Source organism: Ptychodera flava, chromosome 19 (genome assembly GCF_041260155.1).
Source record: "Ptychodera flava strain L36383 chromosome 19, AS_Pfla_20210202, whole genome shotgun sequence".
NCBI classification, from domain to species: Eukaryota; Metazoa; Hemichordata; class Enteropneusta; family Ptychoderidae; genus Ptychodera; species Ptychodera flava.
The window spans coordinates 27,507,993-27,532,716 of record NC_091946.1 but is presented as its reverse complement, the minus strand read 5'-3'; the positions used below and the strand labels follow the sequence as shown (position 1 = coordinate 27,532,716).

Sequence of the window (24,724 nt, the reverse complement as noted above, 5' to 3'; positions counted from 1 at the left end):
TAAATGCACGCATTAAACCACTGTCCTACCAGGTACTCATCAATCCTGAGTAGGAGAAGCAATGAGGAATGAAGTGCCTTAAGAACACATCACCATAGCAATGCCGGTGCTGGAGCTGTCCTGAGATCTTGCATCCACTGCTTTGGCCACTTGCCCAAGATGCCTTCTCTATAGTTTCACTTTCTCATAGTTTACTTACGTCAATAGCGCCTGGGGCGTGTCATTGGCTACATGTATATAGCTCAGGTCAAAGCACCTGCCTTTTATTGGCCAGCTCCGCAAATGATTTGTCAGAGTTGTCTACACCTTATCTCTGTCGCCATTTTCTCTTGGTACCAGCCATAATGGACGCCGTTCGATTGGTGCGTTACGTCTGTCTTCTCATCGGGCTTCAAGGCTCCATTCCGTTCTCTTTGGCACGAAGGGATTGGTGTGACCCTGGGGCCAACATTCAAGGGTAAGTTGCCGGTTTTAGTGCGGTTCAAGTTCTGCGTGACAATGCGAGTTCGGAGATCCGAAAGGCAATGTTTTTGTTAAATGTACCAAGGGGATGTCAGAATACAAGTATAACAAACAAATTGGCCCTTATTGCAGCCTTTAACATTTTTTATTATCTATTAACTCTTAACATGCCACGTTGCTGCCACTGTACTGCGGATATAATGCGACAAGTTACATAGGAGAAATTTAAAAACGAAAGTGAAAGAAGCAGGCAAAACGATTTCCTTTGAATTCGGTGTCCTTTTATTTTGCAAGCTTAGTGAACTTTCAATCACTTCGTGGCCATCTTAATGCCGTTTTCGAAACCACTGTTTTGTCTCCCTATCACTGAACGCGTATATAAAGGGATTTTCTCAAAGACATAAAGCTGATCACTTGGCAATTACCAGTAAATGACTAATCACCAAAGTGGCTATCAATGTTGGTTGTACTCGACATAGAAGTGCATGAATTTATACGGTTTGTTTTGTTTATCTATTTCATGTTTTCTGCGCATGCGCCATCTACCTGTAACAGACTCGACAGAAATGGCGTCAAAAGTGTTACCGTTTCAGACAGCGGAACACCCGAGAATCTTCTGGACACGTTTTTAATTAGGTGCAAAGAACATAAACAGAAATGTACCGACGGGTAGGTCAATAGCAATTAGGTAATACGAGAATGCTGATGATGATGATGATGATGATTAACACGAAGACGCCGATGATGATTTTGATGATGACCTCATAAATCGTCTCATTGTACATAGTTGTTGAATTGTAAAATACTGTCTCAAGAAGTTCCATTTGATCTTCAGTTCATTCTCTCTTTTTCCCAGTTTGATCGATAACGTTCCAACCGAACGATCTAAAATTTCTTATTTCAGGCGTAAAAAAGACTGCCATAAGCTATGGAATTTATTCTACAGTTCTTTTGCGTATAAAGATCCCTGTATCACCAATGACTTATATTCTGCATTCTGTGACCAGGCAGCTCACAACACCGAACGTGACAAGGCAAGTTGAATTCTTTGGAGTACTGAGTACGTTATTTCTGTAATTTGCAAATTGTGTGTCCTACTCTGAGGTCAAGTAATAAAAAATATTTCGGTAAGGCGACCTGCCCTAGGAAAAAGCACCGAACCTTGACAATTTTCGCATTTCAAAATTATTACAAGTACAAATCTAAATAATACCGTAATTTATTGGTTGTGGTCAGCAAAAATAAAATAGCAAGAAAAAATTCAACTTACCAACCCTAACTTTCGCAGACAGGTTACTGGAAATACACATGATTTTATTGACCTAAAATATAGTTTAATTTGATGTGGTTGCTCCTGTTGGTTTACAGACGCTACTCTATTCTGGAACATACGAACAATCACGTGACCTTGGCTACACCACTCTAGAGGACACTCTTACAGGGTACATGTTGGATGGAATAAAGCAATGGTGTGGGCAGAAAACATCACCCGGCATTAATTATAAAAGTTGCAAGGCCCGCGGAGAGTGCAAAGACCCTCCTTCAAATGCTCAATGTGCATTCTGGCAACAAGCATCAATAAAGGTAACCTTACACTTGATAATAAGTGAATTTCTGCTCTGTCAGAGTAAAAAAGGTGCAGAATTCGGGTTAGAGGACGAACACACTAGACATATCCTTACAGCAAAACCCCACAAGTATTTTGTACCGGGGCATTGCAATTGAGTTTAAAAAGAAAATTACAAAGCTTGCTCTCGTAACAACTAGGTACTAGGTGCCTCATATATTCCTCTTAATATGTTTTAATTTTGTCGCATTAACAAATCAAAAAACAGTTTCTAGACCTCTGTATTATCCCGCAACTCTATCCTCCTTAATATATCAAATCATGCATCCCAATGTATCACTGTTTTCGCTATCATGGTGTGTGCGTTATAGGTACTCCAAGCTGATGTATTCACTCCATTAAGGTAGTACACGCCTCGAAAGTGAAATGTTGAAAGTTTGCGAATGGAATCCTCATACCATTCTCTTTCGACATCAAGAATAAAATCGGGAGTAATCGGGCAAAATTTTGTTATTATAGAAATAAATTACCTAATATTTTCGGACACTTGAAATTCAAATTGGCAATAATATGTATTATTGCCTGAATACATGGGTTTTATGTGCCCGAAAGCAGGTGACAATATGTCCGACGCCAGGAGGGCAAATTTTCTCTTGCTGCGAGGGCACATATACCCATGTATTCAGACAGTTATATATTTCTGCATGCCTCGTCAAAGTTAACGCTATATGATAGTTAGTCTAAATAGCAGTGCGCGCATGGTTATTTTACATCTACCGTTAAGCTTTTACTTTGATGTCAAAGATTTTCGCCTGACCGGTAACTATGGAAACCAGTCCGTTCATTGTCCACGTGGCCCGCTAAGTCCCAAGATGTTTCTATTCAAATCAAAGCACCGATTTGCATTTACATCGATGCATGTAATAATCCTTGAAAACCAACTGTATGCGATGTATTTTATAAATTCCTTCATAACAGTTCGCACAAATGGCAAAGGGAAAAGTCTCCATTCTGTTAGATGGTTCTGAAAACGATGGGGCTGTGATAAGTGACAGGTAAGTATGGACTTCAATGTAATATGCCGTTGATTGGCATTTTAAACTTCTTGCAGGGCTAACCGGGTAGATGTGTTGGAATTGCCTTGCAGATTTTCATTGTGAGAATAGACACTCATTCGAATTTTGGGGAAGTTAACAATGTAGAATAGAAAATGTGTTGTTACGTGCAAACGTTTGATGGGCTGGTATCGTTGAAACTTACATATGATGATTTGCTAGTTTCAGTAACTGAGAACAATGACGTTACTTTAAAGCTACTTGGTGCAGTATGAAATACCTAATCTCCAGAAAGAAACAGTGAGTGAAGTCGAGATCTTCATGATCTACACTGGTACATCTAAGTGAGTATCCTAGCGATTCAAGTCACATTTGTTATATTTTGGCAGGAATTTGTAATCGGAACTAAGGGAGTGTTTAGATATCATGACTAAGATGGGCCTGCAAATTCGAAGTTTGGGGGTCATCATATACAGGAAACGTGCAAAGGGAGTCATGCTTATTCCAAACCAAGACTGAGGGTCACTTTATTTTCAGAAACTCAAGATAGCCTTGTTTCTGTGCACAAAAAAAAATATTATAAGAAATTTATTATCTTGTCTTGGCATGTCACGAAAGCTTGTCTCACCATGGCTTTCAACAGCAGAGTGGAAATAGCATATTGTTATAAGAGAGAGAGAGAGAGAGAGAGAGAGAGAGAGAGAGAGAGAGAGAGAGAGAGAGAGAGACAGACAGACAGACAGACAGACAGACAGACAGACAGACAGACGAGATGGACACATTCAGACAAAGACACTGAAACAGACATGTGGTGTTTCTTATGCAAACTTTGCAAACATTTGGGATTAATTCTTCCGATGGGATATCCTTTTTGCAAATAGGATGGAAGAATGTGGCGATGGCTCGGTCGAAAATCTCGAGAATATCATTCGTGAGAGAGGGATAAAAGTTACGTGTAAAGATTTCAAAATGTAAGTATCGTCTCATTTTAAGTACTGTCATACGGTAGAGAAAACTGTAATTTTATGGTACATAGGAGTCATGAAAAATCTTTTAATACTTTTTAGACTAGCTGTAAAATCATGTCGTGCAAAGTCACAGAGAGAGAGAGAAAGAGAAAGAGATACTCTGACATTGCAATTTTGCCGTAATTAAAATGTGCAAATATGTATAAATTGATTTATTGAACAGTGCAACTGATATCTACCTACCCCTAAATAGTTATTGTAAGTTGTTCATTGTGTTATTATTTGTTTTTTGTTTTTGTTTGTTTTTTTGTTTGTTTGTTTGTTTGTTTGTTTACTTGTTTGATTTTGCTTTTTGTTCTTTTGGAGGATTGTTCCTTTTCTTTGTTTATATCGGGGGAATATTTTGCATTCCAGGGGTGTCAAGACTGCTAAATCTCAAGTGTCTGAAATCAGAGCATCCGATGAGGATTGTGACCCAACGAGCACAGGTGTCTCCGTTGGAGTTAATATCGGTAATACCGCATTCTGCTTGTTGCTCTACATTATTCAAAAACGACAGTAGAATTCCTAAATTTCAAGTGTGTATTTTTTCACCAAAGTTAGAGCTTTTGGTAGTTAGTTTTGCCAGCCGTTACACGTACACAAAAAAATCGATTATCTCTCAATAAATATTGCTATCGAATCTTGTTCGATGCATATTGCTATCAAATTAAAATTCATCGTACAAGGACGCTATTTTCTAACCTGGGCATAGAATTCTTCTTCTCTAAGGTTTTAGGTTTATTCATCCAAGGTCAGTTTATATAAAAAGACTGTTCAGGTACCATCAAATTACATCATGTATCACTTTGATAGTTCAGAGTGGGAATACGTGCGAGTATGTGCACCAAACTTAAGGTGGAATGCGCCTCAGGGACAGGGAGTCGGACTCTTAAACTTGCTCTATTTTTTGTCTGATCTACCACTTGTGAGGGCTCTCTTTGTGTGAGAACAATTTTCGCCGTCGCAGATTTTCGAAAATCCAAAGTTTTATTTTTCTCCACAGAGTTAACATAAGAATGGCGGCCATTTTGAATTTCAAATATCGGTAAATCTCGGGTACTTTGTTTCTGTAGTTCAAAGATTTGCACGGTGACACCATTTTTAATATTGATTTGAAGAATGGTTGAAAGATTCCTGAGGAAAGTTTGAGTACAAATTTAATTCTTTCACTTTCGAGGCGCATACTACCTTAAAGAAAGGAATACAAGTTTTGATATTGTACTTATTACCACCAGATCTTTGTGATTCTTCTATAGCACCGTTTCTCCTACAGATCAAATATAAAGAACTGAATCAGATTTAAATGTAGTCACTACCTGTTGTTCCAAGCAAGTAAAATAGAGCAAATGGTTTGAGATTTATTTTCCGAATGTCAATTTCTTCCGCATTACAAATGTTTAAGTGTATCATTACATTTTATTCCTGTTTTTTTTCCAACTGTGTCAGTACAACATAAAGTGGGTTTTGTGTTTTCAGTTATAACCATGGTGTATACGCAAAAGTTATTTTTAATTACAATCAATTGAATTTAGTCCATAATCCTGTACTGAACGACGAAATAAACTGTAAACAGACCATTCGAGCCTTATTACTGTGCATTTCGTTTGCTTTCTCATTTCTTTCAAACGTCCTCTGCACAGGAAAGGAACTAAAATAAAAAAAATAAAAAATAAAAATAAAATGTTCCTTCATGGCGGTTCACCCAAGCAACTTAATCTTACCCAATATCGTGTGTATCTGCCTTCTGCCAGTACTCTTATCAACCCATCACTTTCTGTCGTCGAGTATGATGGTGTAGCAGACGATAGTTTCACCTATGAAGATGATAAAAATTTACATTTGAAACTCATGTCGTCTCGATGTGATGGCCGTATGACGTCCATCAGAGTAGCTGATATCATCGGAACATATGACACGTTCGCTGACAGATAGTCGGAACCTGCGATTTGCGGTAGTATATTTTCAGACAGGCTTCAAAATTAATAACATCATAATGTTATAACTTCAGCATCGATTTTTGTTAGAGCCACACAAGAACACCCTTCAAATTAACGTTGTTCGTTTGGATGACTCGCTGAAACGAAATGCGAACAAGAATTGATAATCTTAGCTTTTGACAAGAGCTCGTTAATGTTTTAAGCAATTAGTATACAGAAATGGGATGGGCTAATGCCATTCAAACATATCTCGGAAAATATGAACACTACTCTTGTAATGTTTGACAACTATAGAAAGCCAACCCATATGATAAGATGAAAGTTTTTTCGAGACGGCGAGGAAGATTGAGATAGGATGTGTTAATATGCCATCTATGGACAAATTACTCTGGAATATTCTTCAGAGAGACCCTTGTTACTGCCCTCGTGGTAACCACGTGGTAACACAACCTTGCAAGCAAAGCAACATGTGAAGCAGACCTATAGTATTAATGGTCTCGAAAGTGATAACTGGAGTATAACAACATTTTGACAAGTAATTTTATTCATAATGAAGGAGGGCATGAAAGTGAGCGAACATTTCTATTCCTGAACTATACCTTGCCGTGATTATCAATCCTGACATTGATAGACTAACTCGTACCTACGTATTATAAAGCTAACATTTAACCATGAGGTTTAGAACCTTTGTCATACATCTAGTATCAGGTAGTATAAAAGTTAGGCACAGCTAAGTGTTTCATAAAGGAAGCGGAAATGAATATTTTTGGTGCCAATTCTTCGGGTTGCTAACATTGCAGTTTTGTAATACTTTAATCATTGGAGTTTTCTCCAACCAATAAAACACTTTCTCTGAAATCAGTGAAAGCACTTACGAACGTTGTAATACTGTTGTCTTCGTCATGTAGTTTACAATTGAGAATAAATGAACATAATGTTTGAATGTAGTTGAATCATTATGAGTCATTTTCCATTTATAGTTTCTGATTCTAAATTTAACAATTTCTGATTAATCTCGATATCAAAACACGTGTGGCTCAATTTCATTTAACGATTCATAGCTTCCATGTCGTTCTCTGTTCAGGGGGAAATTAATGATTGCCGGACAATAATTTTAAATAGGTCAGGGGGACTATCTCAAGTAGCAAAGGCGTCAAAGTGCAAACGATACCATAGATAATGAATATGTTGAAATATTGCAAAGCGCCCGATACAGTACGATAATTATACTGCTTATTTTAAGATGTTGGCTCTTTGTACCGCATGCAGACTTATATATCGAGTTAATCACTGTGTTTGTGTACGTACCAATCCAATAATACGTCCGCTTGTCCCTATGTTACTTAATTTCGGAGATCAGAAGGCGATACTTTCTCGAAAAACCGGTATAAAGTTTTGGAATGTTTTCAAGGTCATCAAGACGGTTTCTCCATTGGTGGAAAGACCTTTCTATCTAGAGATGGTTAAACTGGGGGGTTTTTCGGAGCTGTTGGCATAATTGGTGGGAAGTTTGGTACTTTTTATTTATACTCAATTGCTAAAACCAAGAAATGATTGAGTGAATTCCCTTTAATGTGGAGAGTTTGCATATACAAAGTAAACAAAATAGCATTTGTACTTTGAGTTTGTATTATAGCATATTTGGCTCATTCGCATTCTGAGCACTTTGAAATTTGATATCTTGGTAAGCATTTACATGCACCGATTATTGGCTATAATAAATATTGTGTGTTTTGAGATTCTAAGATAAAACAAGCTGCGGTAAAATATCATTTGAAAAAAAATTACTCCGTGGACCCGGCATTCTCACTTACATCGAAGTGCACTTTGAGAGTGGGGATTTGGCCGAGCGGTTCTGTCTGTTGCCTCTCCGCTAGGCGACTGGATGCCGTATGTTGTGAGTTCGATACCGATTGAAAGGTAGCCGTATTTTCTACCCTGGGTTGGTAGCTGTGCTGGTGGACAGAATTCCTCCAAGGCTGTCTTTCGCCTAGTTTAAGCGATGTATTCATTGCTTCGATTAAGTTCGTGTGTGCGATGTGTGATAGTGAGTGTATGAGCGTGAGTGCTTTAGAACTCTATAACGTGCGGAGCGGTCGCAGGCAGAAAAAATGTAACAACTTAGCCCGGTTATTGAACCACTCTTTTTGAGAGTGGGGATTTGGCCGAGCGGTCCTGTCTGTTGCCTCTCCGCTAGGCGACTGCATGGATGCCGTGTGTTGTGAGTTCGAACCCAATTGAAAACTAGTCTTATTATATGAGTGGCTGTTGAATCTGAATGGGAAACTACTTTCAGACATGATGTTCAGTCACTTCAAATAATGTGCCAACAGTTGTCTTATGATGGCTAGTCTACTGAAATGGAATCTACACTACCCACTTCACAGCCTATTTTAGCCTGCGTTATCGAGAGGGGCGCCTTTTCTCAGCCTCGAAGGTGTGATACCACGAGTTTATTGATTCTCTAACTCCAAATTAACGCCAAGACAATGTAGGTCATAGAATCTGTCTTTAATGTATTTGTAGCTGAATATATGTTGTGCAATAAACATATTTGACAAGAAGATGTCTGACAATAGGCTTGACGAGTTTGCGGTCTGCAGCGCAATTTTTATCAAAGAACAACAGTGTTTCTATACACAATACCACCGTTGCGATGTTGCAAGACAAAATGGGCGCTAAATTCGAAAGCCTAACCTCGGTGAAAAATAAAGAATTATTAATTTACAAGTCTGAGACGGGTGGCTTTTCAAGTATATAGCCAATAATGCAACATTCTTTGGAATAAAAGTGTCGACGTCGTCAACCAAATTCTTGCACAACCGATTCCTCACGTATACATATATTATTACTGGACGCCGTCATGTTCTTGACAGCTCAACAATGTGCGTGTCATAGGTCAAAGTACAATAGTTATATAGCAGGAGCAGGATTTTTAACGAAGTAAAAGCAATCGATATTTGAAGCATTCTTACTACTTTTTGACATAAAGCCACGATGGACGCTCCTTGGCTGGTGTGTGGCGTCATTCTATTTCTTATGATCAATGTTTGCAGTATCCCGAGCACATTTGCCCAAAGGAATGAGTGTGACTCAGGCGCTGAAGGTAAAGGGTGAGTTGGCAAATATACTTATAGGTGATCATCTGGGCTTATAGCAACTTTTGAATCGTGTTGACATTTTCAATAAATGAAACGAGTCAACGTTTCAACCACAATGAGTTGAATCTATTGAGAACAAAACAATTATCTACGATATTTGTCTTAAAAATGCAGTGATCCAAGATCATAATCTAAAGCATTTGCTTGACACGCGCGGGAGAACAAAATTCAGTATTTCTGCATCACGGTCGGATCATGGCAGGTACCGCTACAAGGGTAACAATGGGTTCTTATAAAGCGTACACGTTCATAAGTACTTTTGCTCAAGGCGCTTTTACAATTATTACTACCACTGGTCACTGGACCTAATTTGATACCACTCAACTCCCTGGGGAGCAAACGACAGCTCATATGTGCGGACAATCAGCCCAGCAGAGCTAAACGTACACATTACAACCGCTTTCCCACTGGGTGGGGAGAAGCAATCAGGAATTAAGTGCCTTGCTCAAGGATACAACAACATAGCCATGCCTGGTCTCGAACTCGCCATCCTGTGATCGTACGTCCACTGCTCTAGCCATTGGCCCATGATGCTTCCTATATATCTATTCCTTTCATATGAATATAACGATATGAAACCGAAATAATTTGCAAATTTTGATTAACTAATGGCATTTTCAGAGCAGCAGTGCACCTAAACCACTCCAGTCTTGTAGTCCATTTGGTGAAATCTTTGCTTTCGAATCTCTTTCCATTCATCGGCATATCTGAACACACAGTTGCAGCCATTTTCTTCAATAGTTTTGGCGAAACAAAAACTATATTCATTAAATGGTCAGGGTTTCAAAAGATTTCATTTCATGCGTACAAGAAGATGATTAAAAGTTGGATATTAGAAATGAGGTCATGGATTTGATGACAGGCCATCTCTGGCGCTTGTTAATATAGTCTTTATGCCTGTCAAATTTTGCACCAACAGCTGTTTTACAAGATTCTATATCAACTTTATAACAAGGCTAGACAGGCATCTTCACTGGCTTATCAATAGATAATTTCGACCATTTCAAATGACTCCATTCTGCATATTCATCGTTCGGCTCGAATCACTTGCAATACATATGAATCTTGCAGCGGTGAGTGTTGAGACAACAATACTTAAGGCGTGAGGCTCGAAAATTGAAATTCATTGACATTTTTGCAGTGTTGAAGATTTTGACATTGTAACAAGTATACTATATGCTACGTTAAGCTTCAAGGTTGTTTTGGTTATGTCAAAGGTTCTCAGCTCGTGTAAGGGCAACCAGAACGAAAGAAATACAAAGAGTGTTTACGATTACGCGAGAGACTGTCATGACGACAGTGTAAGCCAACACATTATCACACAGGACAAAGTCTATACTTCCGCGCAATGGCGTGTTGACATACCCTACATGGATGTCAATAATGCTGTTGAGATACTTGATCACGGCTCACGTGATCACCTTTTGTCGGCCTACCTAATGACCAGAACCGGAGAAGTTGACCCGGAAATGCCAACGAGAGAACAAGGGTCATTTACGGTGTATGCATGAAATGAGAGCTTACGGTTATGTGAATGTACTAGTATACTTCAAAGTAGGAAAGTATGGAAATTGATTATAACAGGAAAATTTTAATGGTTTGGCAAAAAGGGGTGACAATTCTTCCGTTTAACGAAATTATGACCGACAAACAAGAATGATCTGTAAAAGAGGTACTTAGGTAATAATCGAAGATAACCACAATTTCGAACGCAACACATACCAAATATGAAGAACGTCCTCAAGTCTCACAAATGTAACCAGATATGAACTGAAAATGCTCACGTGTTTCATACAGTTATGTGTAAATTTGAACCTTTGCCACATGTTTGCAACTTCATTGAAAGTATTATGATCAACATAATGAACAATAATCACCGCTGATTAATTCTCAAAGGTCATGAAGTATACAAATATGTAATTAGCTGAAATAAAATATTAAAGTTCTTTGACTGCTGTCATTTATATAGCAAGTGTAATTACCGTTGGCCAAGTCCTTCAAGCCATATATGCCGAGCTGTGAAAGCTCATTAGATATGCAAATTGTAAATTAGCTGACATGAAAATGTGAAATGACTTTCGATATTGTTTTAACCAGGTATAATCATCAATGTTGTCACGTTTTGCCAACTTTGATCAAGTAAATCCCAGTATATATCCCTAATAAGCAAAGTTCATTAAATATGTAAATTAGGAATTGACTTAAGTAAAAATGCTTAATGATTGTCAATAATGTTGTATCATGGTATCTGCAATATATGTAGCAAGTTTTGTCAACTTTGGTCAAGTCAATTCAGATATATATCTCTAATTAGGAAAGTTCATTAAACATGCAAATTAGGAATTTGCTGAAGAGAAAATGATTAATGACTTTCAATAATATTGTATTACAGTGTCTGAAATGTACATAGCAAGTTACATCAATTTTGATCAAGTCAATTCAGATGAATATCCCTAAGTATGAAAATTCATTTAATATGCAAATTAGGAATTGGCTGAAGTAAAAATAGCGTCAATGACACTGTAGCTCCCATCCTGGACTATTTAGTGTTTGTTCTCTGGTCAGATATTTGAACATGTGTGAAAGGGATAAAGTGCATGAAGTGAAAATACTTAAATGAAATGTACTGGAGACAGTGAAATATGTTTAATGTAATTATTCAGAATATAAAATGGAAAAAATACAGAATTAGATATATCGAATACTGTGATACAACCATTAACTCAACAAGTCATTTACAATGACATAGTCCCCACTTGTAATAGGAGTACTAGTCTTGATGGGGCAGGAAAATGTGGTCATTAAGAAGTATCATTGGAGTGTATATATTGAGATCTATGGGCACATAGGTCTATGTCGTTGTTCCAAATTTGAAACACATGAGGCATGTCTAAGTTATGGTTCTAAATCGGGAAAAAAGATCAGACCTCTAGCAGTATTGGCCAGCCAAGAAATACATATGCGCATTATAAATGAGGTACAAGATGTGACATCTTAAGGTCTAATATCCTATCAAAATTGGAGGGTATAGAACTTGTGGTTACTGAAATATGCATATATATGTATAATTAAGGTCAAAGGTCATCAAGGTCACATGACATTTTCAAAAAAAAAATTATATTCCTAATTAATCCCTATATGCCAAAAAATCAGATCTCTAGCTCTATTCGCTTGCCCAGAATTAGATGTGTACATAATTAATGAGGTAAAGCGTGTGTTGTCATAAGGTCTCCCATCCTACTAAATACAAAGGACATAGCACTTGTGGTTACTTATTTATTGACATAACATATATTTTAGGTAAAAGGTCATCGAGGTCACATGACATTTGGTCAAAAAATTTCTCTCCTATAGTTATCCCTATATACCAAAAATCAGACATCCAGCTCTATTGGCTCGCTCAGAATGAGATATGCGCATAATTATTGAGGTACAGTATGTGGCGTCATAACGTGTCCCATCATACCAAACATGAAGGGTGTAGCACTTGTGGTTACCGAGTTATGGAAAAATATGTATATTGGAGGTCAAAGGTCACCGAGGTCACGTGACATTTTGTCAAAAAAATTGTATTGCTAAGTTATCCCTATATACCAAAAATCAGACCTCTAGCTCTATTGGCTCGCTCAAAATTAGATATGCGCATAATTAATGAGGTGCAATATGTGGCGTCATAAGGTGTTTCATCATACCATACATGAAGGCTGTAGCACTTGTGGTTACTGAGTTATGGACAAATATGTATATTTGAGGTCAAAGGTCACCGAGGTCACGTGACATTTTGTCAAAAAAATTGTATTGCTAAGTTATCCCTATATACCAAAAATCAGACCTCTAGCTCTATTGGCTGGCTCAGAATTAGATATGCGCATAATTAATGAGGTACAGGATGTGGTGTCATAAGGTCTCCCATCATACCAAATATGAAGGGTGTAGCACTTGGGGTTACTTAGTTATGGCCATATATGTATATTTGAGGTCAAAGGTCATTGGGGTCACATGACATTTTGTCAAAAAATAGTATTGCTAAGTTATACCTATATACCAAAAATCAGACCTCTAGCTCTATTTGCTGGCTCAGAATTAGATATGCACATAATAATAAGGTACAGGATGTGATGTCATAAGGTCTCCCATCATACCAAATATGAAGGGTGTAGCACTTGTGGTTACTGAGTTATGGACATATACTCATATTTAAGGTCAAAGGTCATCGAGATCACATGACATTTTGTCAAAAAATTTGTATTGCTAAGTTATCCCTATATACTTATTTTCACTTTGTTTAGTGTGATTAGATATTATTTTAGCTGAAAAAAGGTTCCAGGGAAAGTAAGGAAAATCCAGTATTCCACAGTGTAACAATTGGCTGAAAATATAAAATTTCTTTTAGTCTCTAGAATCCGAAACCGAATCCGAAACCGAATCCGAAACCGAGTCTATTTCAGCATCGTCTAGCCAGAGTGTAACGTGGGGATAGCGCCCTCAAACCACAGATACCGGCTTCCCATAGACTACCATGTATCAGAAAAATTAAAACTGTGATAACTTCATTAATATGCAAGCCACGCCCACCAAAACCTTTTCAGTTCTAGCCATTTGAATTCTGAAGATGTCTACCAAATTTGACTGAAATACGTTCAGCCGTTTTTGAGAAAATGGACCAACAGACAGACAGACAGACAGACAGACAGACAGACAGACATCGCTGCGACATATGCCCACGTGTGTGAACACGTGAGCAAAAAATGGTGGCTACCGTAAGACTCAAGAAAACTTAGGCTACGAGTTGCTCAACACGGTCGGAGTTGTTTTAGTTTAGTCACAGCGCCACCGCACACCGCTTCTCATTGTTACTGGTCTCTGCTTGAAAAGTATGATAGTTAGCAAATTTTAGCTTTCTATAGGGAATAATTTTCTGTGGATGCATTCTGCATGAAGTTGCAGAATTCTCAGCCTTGACATGGAATTTTTCCACAAATTTATCTTGTCAAGGAAAATTTGCGAATTCTTGCCTAAATATTCACTGCTACTGGTTTCAATCAACACATAACTGTACAAGAAAGCAAGAAACAAAGACGGTGCTGATGGAAAATTTTCAACAAATTTCTTCATTGACCTTTTCTTCAAGCATATTGAAAATTTCTTTACTTTTTTCTGACCATCAACATCTAAGATTAAATAATTGTGACCAGTTATGTGAATATTGATACCTGAAGGCGCTGTCTTCGTAACATGTAGTAGATCTTTCTTTCTCGCCAGAAAGCTACGAATTAAACGCCTCTCTTTCTAAAAATGCACTGTTAGTCCATCAATCTGCGCACTTCCTGGTGTAAGTCACTACTCTGATGTTGTCCGGGCTACATACCCTATCAACATTCGTTGAAATTGTGCTGTAATCGCAGACTTTAAGATTTCTTGACGCTATTATATTTAACAATTTCACATTCTATATATTCATGCTCGGAACAAACCAATCGTCAAAGTATAACAGTCTTTTTGATTTAAGTCTTTTCCCCTTTGAAAGCTGAGACTAATACGTCTGTTTTTTTAGAGAAAACGCTAAACAAGAAACCGGTCCTCTAACACTGTCCTTAAGGTCGTTTAAATGTCGAAATTGCTGTCTTCTTTATTTAAAGGGATAGGCGTCAAATTAAGCTTGGTGAAGGAACTCCGGAGAATATAAAGGAAACATTTTTGAAAAAGTGTAAAACATGGGATCGTAACAATGGACCCTCATCTAAATGCAGGTTTGTCAGTAACACATAATTTTAAGTGAAAATGGTGATGTTGATGGCGGAGTTGACTGAACATTCTATGAAGATTGCTTTGTAGTAACATTATTATTATTATTATTATTATTATTATCGTTGTTGTTGTTGATTTAGAAATCTTGACACAGCCATAGGCTTTGAAAACCGCTCTTCAAGAAGGCAGAGACTCATAACATGTAGCAAGGACAATTACATGCTGTACGCTAAAATCAATAAAGGACATAAAAATTCATTAGGTGGCCAATAAAGACACCAAAAGGAAATAAAATGATAACTAATAACATTTATTCCATTCTGTGAAATACTCCGTTAACGAATAATTAAAATCAACTCGCTTAAAACTATCAACACTTTCTGTTTTTGTTACATATGAACACAGAGTTAAATAGACCTGACGGTATATCACTGTTGTTGTTGTTGTTGTTGTTGTTGTTGTTGTTGTTGTTGTTGTTGTTGTTGTTGTTGTTGCTGCTGCTGCTGCTGCTGCTGCTGCTGTTTTTGTTGTTCTTAATAGAACTTACAATACCAATATTTAAAAAAAAATAATTAATTTTGCAACATGCAGCTGACTTTTTTGTCAGATATCTTTAATTAGTTCATATATCATATAGTGTTATCGGAATATTTTACCAAATTGTCTATCACACAAGCCGTTAATTTGCTATTTGCGGAAAGTCGAGAAAATACCCATTACAAGTAACGTGTAGATCAAAAAAATGCCTCTTGATTACTTCACCATGCTTTAGGCCTTGTGTTTGGTGTTCATGTCGCTTCGAAGCGTATTTACTGATTTGAGAGTTGGCGTTCAAACGGAACTTGACTGGATAAATAGTAATAAAAAGTAAACAAGGAGTAAAACGCCAATGTACTGAACAATGCAAAATATGTTAGTGTCGAAACTCAATATGGAGTTTGTCAGTTGCTTCGAGATAAACACGTAAATAATGCTGCTCAAACATAAAGTTAAAATAGCACAACAACACACTCTGGCGAACACTACACTTTATCCACTTGTTTTACCATTCAACTTTGTCAAATGCTGACAAAAAACCTAGAGCATAATGATACGGGCTTTAATTATAGAGGGCGGTTCTTACTTTCTTTGTAGGAGGGGAATGACTCAACGTTTGAAACGACGAATATTAAGGTATGCTCGTACTTATTAATATTAGCTCCTAGATTCGTATTTTATGATCGTCTTCATTTCTTTATATCATTGCTTAAAATTTTGAAGACGACATGATGAAGGCTTTCCTAAAAAGATACCGCAACCGTAGGTACGCTCAATCATCTTCGTTACTGTTTACCAAGTAATTGATCTATTACGACTTTATCTTTCCTAGGTTCGAGTCGATATGGCACCATGACAAGTGTAACGACTTGTGGAAGTTATTTTACGATTCATTTGCTTACAAGGATACTTGCGATACTAATTATGATTATACGAAGTTGTGTGAGGCTGGGATCCGAAATCCAAAAGGAAAAGTTTGTACCCTTCTCTTAAAGCCCCAGTGCTGCTAACTTTCAATAGTTTTTTCATCATTTTTACTTTATAAATCAACTGCAACTTCTTATTCTACTCCCCAAAGAATGTTGAAACACCCACAATTTAGCTTGTAAACTTAGCGTCTATATGTGTAAAATGCATGAATATTGTTTACATTTGAATTCTAGTCCGGACCAGAAGTCAGTTTTCAACAATAACAATGCACTTTACAACCACAGGGGCTGAGTTGACAAGCTGGATACTGTGTATATCAACATTCTTTGGGGAGAAGAACAAGGAATTATGGTTCACATTCAAAATAGAAATGGTGAAATTATCATCAAAAGTTAGCAGCACTGGGGTTTAAACAGTATTGTTTTCATTTTTGTTCCACATATTCAAAGCAACAGCAATGTCCCATCATATAGAGTACTGTTTATTGATATTTATGATAGGAAACGATTCTTAGGATGGGTAACACATTTACGTATAAATTGTGTACAGATTATCAAGTGTTATACAGACCGAGTAAAGCTTTTTTGAACGTGCAGTTAAAAAAATATAATATCTCATAGATATAAAAACAACAAGTCAAAATGTCTGTGTTTCCCACGTACAAAATAGTAGACAGGCATACCCTTGAAATTACATAAACTATGTTATAGTTACTGTTCTTCAAAGAAGTGTTACTGTTATCCTATAGAACCAGATATTACTTTACTCTGGAGTTTCAAATATATCACGTAACAACGCAAGAAAGAACGGATATACGACTATCGAAGATACACAGATGGGCTTCACTCTGGATGAAACCGAACACTGGTGCGGGACAACAGAACGACACGGTATCAACTATAAAGCATGCCCTAATCGGAACAATTGTGAAGAGAACTATAAACATGCTTGGTGTGCATTCTGGCAAGCGGCCTCCGAAAAGGTAATAATGTGAAACAGAACTTTCTTTAGTAAAAGGTTCACCTGTCTTTCTGTAAGAACTCAGTTATTTTTTAAAGGACTCGAACTCATGACCAATGATACCCGTTCGGCAAACAGAGAACAACCAGCACATGGATACGTAAACTACGCCAATTGCACCAGATACATTTTCTTAGAGTAAGAAATTTTATAACAACTCGAAAATATCCCTTCCTCAAAATAAAGGTTGCTTGATTACAGCTTTTCGTACTCACACAGCAAGTGTATTACCAAGTGTTTTACCTCTGTGGCTGGAAATTTTAGTGAATATACCGTCGCACTGTTTTGGACGAGGTAGTCTGTCTCGGTTTGTAATAAAGCTGTGCCTAACCTGTATTGTAAATCCGACTGTTTTATCACGATGAAATACGTTGATCTGTTTTGTTCTGGTTTAATGAAACATCTACACTTGATTAATACAGATTTTGAGGACTTTCGTGAGATACAAAAGATGTCTGTCAGGGGAATATAGTATATTTGTCATAGATTCTCAGAGCCATTCCATTCGGTACGGCATACGGGCCCTCGCACGGTCGGGCCCTTCCGCCGTACTACCTCGGTCCGCAAAAACCATATCCGGGCCGCAAAGATCAGTAATTCCTTTAAACTTTAAGCTATACGTTTTTTGTGCACGATAATTTTTCTGATCGGTGATCGATCTCATGCCTTTGAGATTCTAGAACAGAAAATATTATGGAGATAAAAGAAATCCCATTTTTCGCACTTAAGATGTTGTCCATTGTTGGTGCCAAGCTTGACCGGAAATTGCCACGGCTTATTTACAATAAAGGGGAAGAGCGATTTTAAGGGTTATTCAATTATTCAATGATCATGATCCCTATTTAAACAATGATTACAAATACAAATCACAGCATTCCCCAGAGGCTTTCAGACATTATACAGCTAAACACAGACAAATATAGAAAGACTGGAAGCACGGCATGCCTTTTGTTTCATGGTCGTCTCGGTAGACTATTGGCTTTTCATATTAAAATTAGCTTCAAAGGTGTTAAACTTTTTGGAGACTTTGTTTGTGGTTGATAATTGCACGAGAGTATGCGAAAAATACGACGAGATGGCATCGTGCTGCCAGTCACGTAGCAACCATAGTTATTTTGTGAGCTCTTAGGCCAGAAACACTGCTTCACTCCAATCAAAACATAACACTCCAGCAGTTTCATAAACATGTTCTTCCTTGACGCACGTGTAAAAGACGGTATGACTGACCGTAAACCATTGAGTAAAACCAGACAGTATCGATAAAAGTCTTTCAAATTTGATTCAAACACACTCATTATATATTCATAAAATATGATAGGAATTTTTAAAACGGTAAAACTCACTTTCCTGAAGCTCAAAACACTCCCGTTTTCGCCAGCACGTCAATTCCGCTCAGCACCACACGACAACAACAACACAAACTTTGCCGAACATACTTTCGCCGAACATTTGGCGAAAATCCGAAAATTACCGAAGGATGAATGGTCGGCACTCTTCGGAAAAGAGAGGCGAGAGCAACCTGAGGCGAGGCGAACATGGATGGGTTACTTAACCGCTTCATGCCTCAAACAATACCCGTTGCGAGTCTTGTCTATGTTTGTCTGTGACCTAAATGAGGTCATTTTTCTAGATAATTCACCTTTTACACGATATGCCAATAATCTACTATAAAGTTCATCATCATTTTACTCTTACAAATGAAGAATACCTATTATACGTCAGAATTCACTCGTTTCTTCTTTTCATTGCCCTTCACAGTTTGCGAAAGATGCGATCGGAACTGTTCACATTTTGTTGAACGGTTCTAAAGCTGACGGAAAAGTAGTGATTAACAGGAGGTAAGGGAAACAATGGCACCTATGCATAACCGACTTTTTACGTTCACAATTCCTTGATCGAATTCAGAAATTCATGGATTTCGATTAAAATTATTTATTTTGGCATAAAATAATTAATGGTATGGTAAGAAAATGATCGGTAAATTACAATCAAAAAGCAATATGCGCTGTGCCGCGTTTTTACTGTTTCTGTATTATTGCATCCGGGCCCCGTCAGTGCCAGGCGACAATGGAACTCGCTGAAAACCTTGACGTCATAGTACATAGTCAAGACGATGCTGTCGCGGTGTAAATCATGCACTGCATATATATACACTGTTTACAACTGTAACCTATCGACAGTCTGGTCTTAACAGTGTACTACGACGTCTTGGTTTTGGTGAGTTACAATTAGTGGCCTTAGACTACGTTGGTACGATATAGCAGAAAATGGTGAAATATGTGCACACGTTTGCGTTTGAAATCATGATAAATTAATGATTTTATATCATAATAAGGGCTTTTTGGCCGTTAAGGGATTCTGTGCTATGGCTACGGGAAGGCGTGATTTTCATTTTTGTTTAACCCATACTTATGTCAATAAGAAATGGCTGTTTAACTCTTTTCGGTACACATTCAAAAACGACTTAGTGAAAACGCTTTTAATAAAACATTGCTATCAAAATGAATGACATCTCCGAAGACAATATACCCATACTGCTAAAGGTATCCCTACTTGGCCTGTAGATTAAATAGACAAGCTATCGTTCTCTGACAGACTAAGATGAAGATAGAAATTTGATGTTTTATCTTGCGCATGTCAATACAGTGTTTGATCAATTCACCATTCGTGTAATAAACATGATTTTTTCTTCATAGTTTTTTATTGCGGTATGAAGTAGGTAATCTCGACAAAAGCAAAGTGACAAAAGTTCAAATCCTCATGATCTACAATCGTGACAAAAAGTGAGTACACTTTATATGTACACAATTGCTTTCTAATCTCTAAGTCTTTAATTTCACAGAGATTTGCTGTGTATATTGCACGCGACACACGCCAATAAGGCTGTTACATCAGCCTAGCTCATTTTTGTTCTCATATCTGCCGTTAATTTTGATTGCAATTGGGCCATGTCGACAAATTTTATCAAGGATGTTCTTATAGTGTGTCTCATTAATTAAATGTGTCGAAAATTAACAAGTCATTATAAGGACGATATATTTACGTACTATCTTGAACCACAGACAAGTAGTGGTACCAAGTGTTAGAATTCTGTAAGCGTAAATGTGAAACTCCTTGGTCGACATGTAGTTATTAGTGTCCCAGCAACTGCGCAAAAAAAGGTATATTGTAACATGCTATGTTCATTTGATATAGAGAACTCAAGAGGCATGTGTGCAGTCCCTTAACGACCAACAAATGATAGTGGTTGCATTTTATTTTATTGTGCACAGACCCACGGATAAAGGTTGTAATGATATCTCGGTGAAAAGGCTCATGATTAAATTAAGAAAAGAACTTGAGAAAATTGAAGTTGAATGCACAGATTACGAGACTTTCAAGTGAGTATACATATTTATGACACCTCATGTGTCATTCGATTAATATAGTTGTGATTGGCTAAGAGTTAGTCACGTGGAATATTGACAGAAGTAATAACACATCGTTTAGGAGACTCTTGTCTGGTGTGTTAGTAAGGACGTCCCTGAGCTTTGCGCGCATCATTTCTAACAACGGTCGTGCCGTAGCGGAGCAAAGAACGCAAGCGAACGAATCGACATGCAACTCCAGTTTAATATTGTATGACATTATAGTGATTAAAGGATGAGTACATACAGCTAGCTAGCTAGCTACAAACAATGCAGTGTCCGTTTTTACAAATTATTTGAAAGCAATTTGAAGCATGGCAATCGGATAATGGAGCCGATCACAGTGGCAATTCCCTGCCGGTATCTATGTTCTGCCGTGAGCACGATTTCTACATACTATTTGCTTCTACACATTAGTTTTGTTCGTTGTACTAACATTAACACTGCATAAAAACGCTATAATACTTACTGTATTAGCATGAATTATTGTCTGTATTTTAGCTGAATAGTGCATATACAGGTGAATACAGTTAATAATCCATTGCTTGTATTCAGAAAGCCTGTATTCATGTGGATTCATGTGAATTCACGTGTATTATTCTATAATACAGGCAACTCATTAATGTGAATTTATCTGTATTATCGCGTTTTCATGCAGTGTAATAAGACATGAAAGCTCGGACAAGATAACGATTTGTTGCCAGGCCACAGGATGGTGCTCAAGACAGTAATATTGATTATACCAATGCCTTCAGCTCGGATCACGCATCATCAATATTGCCATCATGAGCATCATCTCGTACAACGGACTAACAATCGTGATCTTGTCCCTTCTACCATATCTTATGGTCGAGTCCGGGATTCAATTGGTTAAGGTCAGGTTCAACCACATACCCATATCTCCTCATTCTCGCTAGCAATACATTAATAACTGAGCTGTGGAACATTTTCCTGCGCAAGGCCACAGACGATGTCGTGGAGAATCCGGGTTAAAAACAGCACAATGCGAAATAATAGTGCCACGGTGATTTTTATCTTTGGATGTTTATTTAACCCAGGAATTTGATTCCGTGTCCATTGTTGATGATAGTAAGAGACGTGAATATGGAATGAAACAAAATTTGCGAAAAGTAATTGTGGGAATTTTAATTTGCTGTCTCGAATCCCTTAGACTTGTTCTTATACATAGAGAACCCGCTGTTTAAGCTTCATGAATTCTTTGATAATATCGATATCATGACTTGTGTTTTTATTTAAAATTCTTGGCTCCTGAACACAAACCTGTTAATAAAAGCAGATATAATATATGCATTTATTAATGACACAAGGTGCAGTTCTTCTGATTACCAACCATATTGCTTTAGAAATCGTAAAGATTTGAAGCAGAAAAATTTCAAAAGGTTATGCAAAATGAGGACTCCTAGACGTATGATACGGTATACAATTCCTTTGGGTCGTTTACTTTAAGTGATCTGAAGAGTAGGAATAGCTAATTTCTTTAAATAACTGATTCGCTGATAGTCTCGCTTGAAATTCGGGCATTGTAACAAAGTTCATGGCAACTAAGATGCGCGTTTACAATTTACAGAAGCTTCCAAATATCGATATGGCAGCATTTTCTGTAAAAGGTAACCTTGCCACGTCAAGACTTTTTAAAAATCCAACAGTCTTGCTTGATTCACAAACGTGGTTTTCCCAAAAATGAAGTCACTCAGACGGCAGAAACAACTAAGGACTGTTGTTTGACTTGGAACTTAATCACTTGAGGCAGAAACCTCGTTGACAAAATTAAACCTTAGGCTGTCCATTGGGTCCAGAGCATCAATATGTGTTCGAATAGTGTTGGTTCACCTTAACTATGGGCCCCAATTTACGTTTGTCGCATCACCGTGAGTTGGACAAACTTTGAGCGACGAGGTGGTCTGAGTGAACAAAGTGCTTTCCAAGACGATACAATAAAAGTTACTTTGACTTCAGTACTGTGACGCATTAACAAATAACAGTTCCTACGTATACAGTCTGCGCATTTTGTGTCGAAATCTCGAGAATACACGCATCTAATTACAAAATTACAACACTCAGCTGATACGAAAATATTGAAAGCGAAAAAATCCAATCAACAAATTAAAGCCTAGACCAACTGACTGATTGATTGACCGACTACATGGTGCTTGCTTTGTATAAAACTGACCACAAGTTTTTGCATATATAATTATATTTCTATCGCTTTCATTTCATTTCAGACGTCTTAGGATAAAGCATGATGTCAACCATATCTCCAGAAGCAGTGCTTTCCTAGTTGGAGTTGACTCTACTTGGATTTTAGTCAGCGCGATACTGTTAACCTTTTCAAAAGTAACATACTTCTAAAGTAAAGTTCGCTTATTTCATACCTATTGTACACAGATATTACCCTTAAACGGAAGTGGAAGTTTGCTCGTTTTACTAGACTATTCAATGTCTTTGACGACTCTTTAGAAACCCTTATTAGCATATACTATTAGGCAGACGTGTTAGAACATTTCATTATTTGTGGAAACAGATCTGGACTTGTGCAAATGATCTATATTTTCAGCTTTCGTCAGTGCTCATCCTGACACAATCAGGCGAAGAATATCGAGCGAATTGTGAAACGTTAAGGAAACACCTAATCATGACGTAATGTAATTTCAGTGATTCTAAAAAATTGATTAAGTTACATTGATTAGGATCCTTTCAAAATTTGTTTTAAATTTTTGTGTTCATTATGACCAACAAATTAAATCACATGCCAAATTTGAGAATTGTGGAAATTGCAGGGTCGACGTTTGACATAGGAGAGACTGAGTTACAGGAAGAGCACATTTTGTATTCTTTTTTTATATTACCTAAACGGACACGAAAAAGCACAAACTTTGGTTTCGGTTGAAATATTAGTATTACGCATAAGTTCATATGTATTGTAATCTTTATTCAATATCCGACGAGTTTGAACTGAAACAAAACGTGAACCAATAATCATTTATGGAAGCAATGACTTGAAAACACTGATAGTTCCTAAACACTGTATATTCAAAGATTTAGTTTCAAATTAGTCAACTCAAAATGATTAATATTAGGGCAGTGACCACAGGGCAGACGACATTGACTTTGCCTCTGAGCCGAGGTTTCAGAAATATAGGCGAGAAAAAAGGTCTGGCTTTGTCTACGGTTTACTATATTCTTCCGAAAGCCGTCGACGACAGCTGTAGACAGTTGAAGAATGTTTGTGACACAGATTCCCGCCACGCCGCGGGCCAGCAGCAACGACAATCCACACTTACAGCAATTTCAACTTGATAATCAGCTCATACACTGAAACTGTCGGAAAACCCAAACTTTGTCTGTATTAGTTCTCACAGAATTTCGCTACGGCATATCGGATAAAAGAACGTCGAAGCCTGGACGTTTTAGCAACTTTTTCTAGAAACTACATTGGTGCACGGCCGATAAAATACACACTGGTACCATTGGTTATTTACACAACTATCTATTCTCTATCACTGTAAGAATACGCATCTACTTTAAACCGGTGGGCAAATCGGTTTCTTCGAAACGAGATTATAAATTTGGAGACTTTGAATTTCATTTAAGGAAACTATCCTTGACAGAAGCGCACATAACCGGTTTCACGTAGTCGGTTAGCGGACTCGTACTTTGAACGTAATTCTTCAGTGTCTAGTGTCTTGTTAAAGAGAGGAAACTAATAAAATTAGATATCCATCTAAAGCAGAATTACCTAATCTCTAGTGTCTTGTTAAAGAGAGGAAACTAATAAAATTAGATATCCATCAAAAGCAGAATTACCTAATCTATGTTCACTCTAGACCTTATTCACACGTAGTTATTCTGCTTTGAACTGCCAATAGATA

At 37.4% G+C, this 24,724-nt stretch overlaps 2 protein-coding genes across 3 annotated transcripts; both read left to right on the top strand.

The window, feature by feature from the left end:
• The first annotated feature begins 267 nt into the window (after window positions 1-267).
• LOC139119135 (ADP-ribosyl cyclase/cyclic ADP-ribose hydrolase-like) lies at window positions 268-5,682 on the top strand. 2 transcript variants are annotated; one of them, XM_070682789.1, is made up of 8 exons: window positions 268-457; window positions 1,018-1,131; window positions 1,367-1,496; window positions 1,831-2,046; window positions 3,008-3,084; window positions 3,342-3,428; window positions 3,966-4,055; window positions 4,467-5,682. In XM_070682789.1, exons 1-8 carry the CDS (start codon window positions 345-347, stop codon window positions 4,612-4,614), a joined length of 975 nt encoding a protein of 324 aa, XP_070538890.1. In that variant the 5' UTR covers window positions 268-344; the 3' UTR covers window positions 4,615-5,682. The 2 variants fall into 2 exon arrangements, with proteins under 2 accessions (XP_070538890.1, XP_070538889.1); XM_070682788.1 differs by having other exon boundaries at window positions 269-457; window positions 1,027-1,131.
• A 3,245-nt stretch (window positions 5,683-8,927) lies between these two features.
• On the top strand, window positions 8,928-24,587 carry LOC139119133 (ADP-ribosyl cyclase/cyclic ADP-ribose hydrolase-like). Its single transcript, XM_070682787.1, has 9 exons — window positions 8,928-9,144; window positions 14,832-14,942; window positions 16,075-16,113; window positions 16,310-16,451; window positions 17,156-17,389; window positions 19,186-19,265; window positions 20,124-20,210; window positions 20,700-20,807; window positions 23,078-24,587. The coding sequence occupies exons 1-9, from the start codon at window positions 9,029-9,031 to the stop codon at window positions 23,202-23,204; spliced, it is 1,044 nt and encodes a 347-aa protein (XP_070538888.1). The 5' UTR covers window positions 8,928-9,028; the 3' UTR covers window positions 23,205-24,587.
• The last annotated feature ends 137 nt before the right edge of the window (window positions 24,588-24,724 follow it).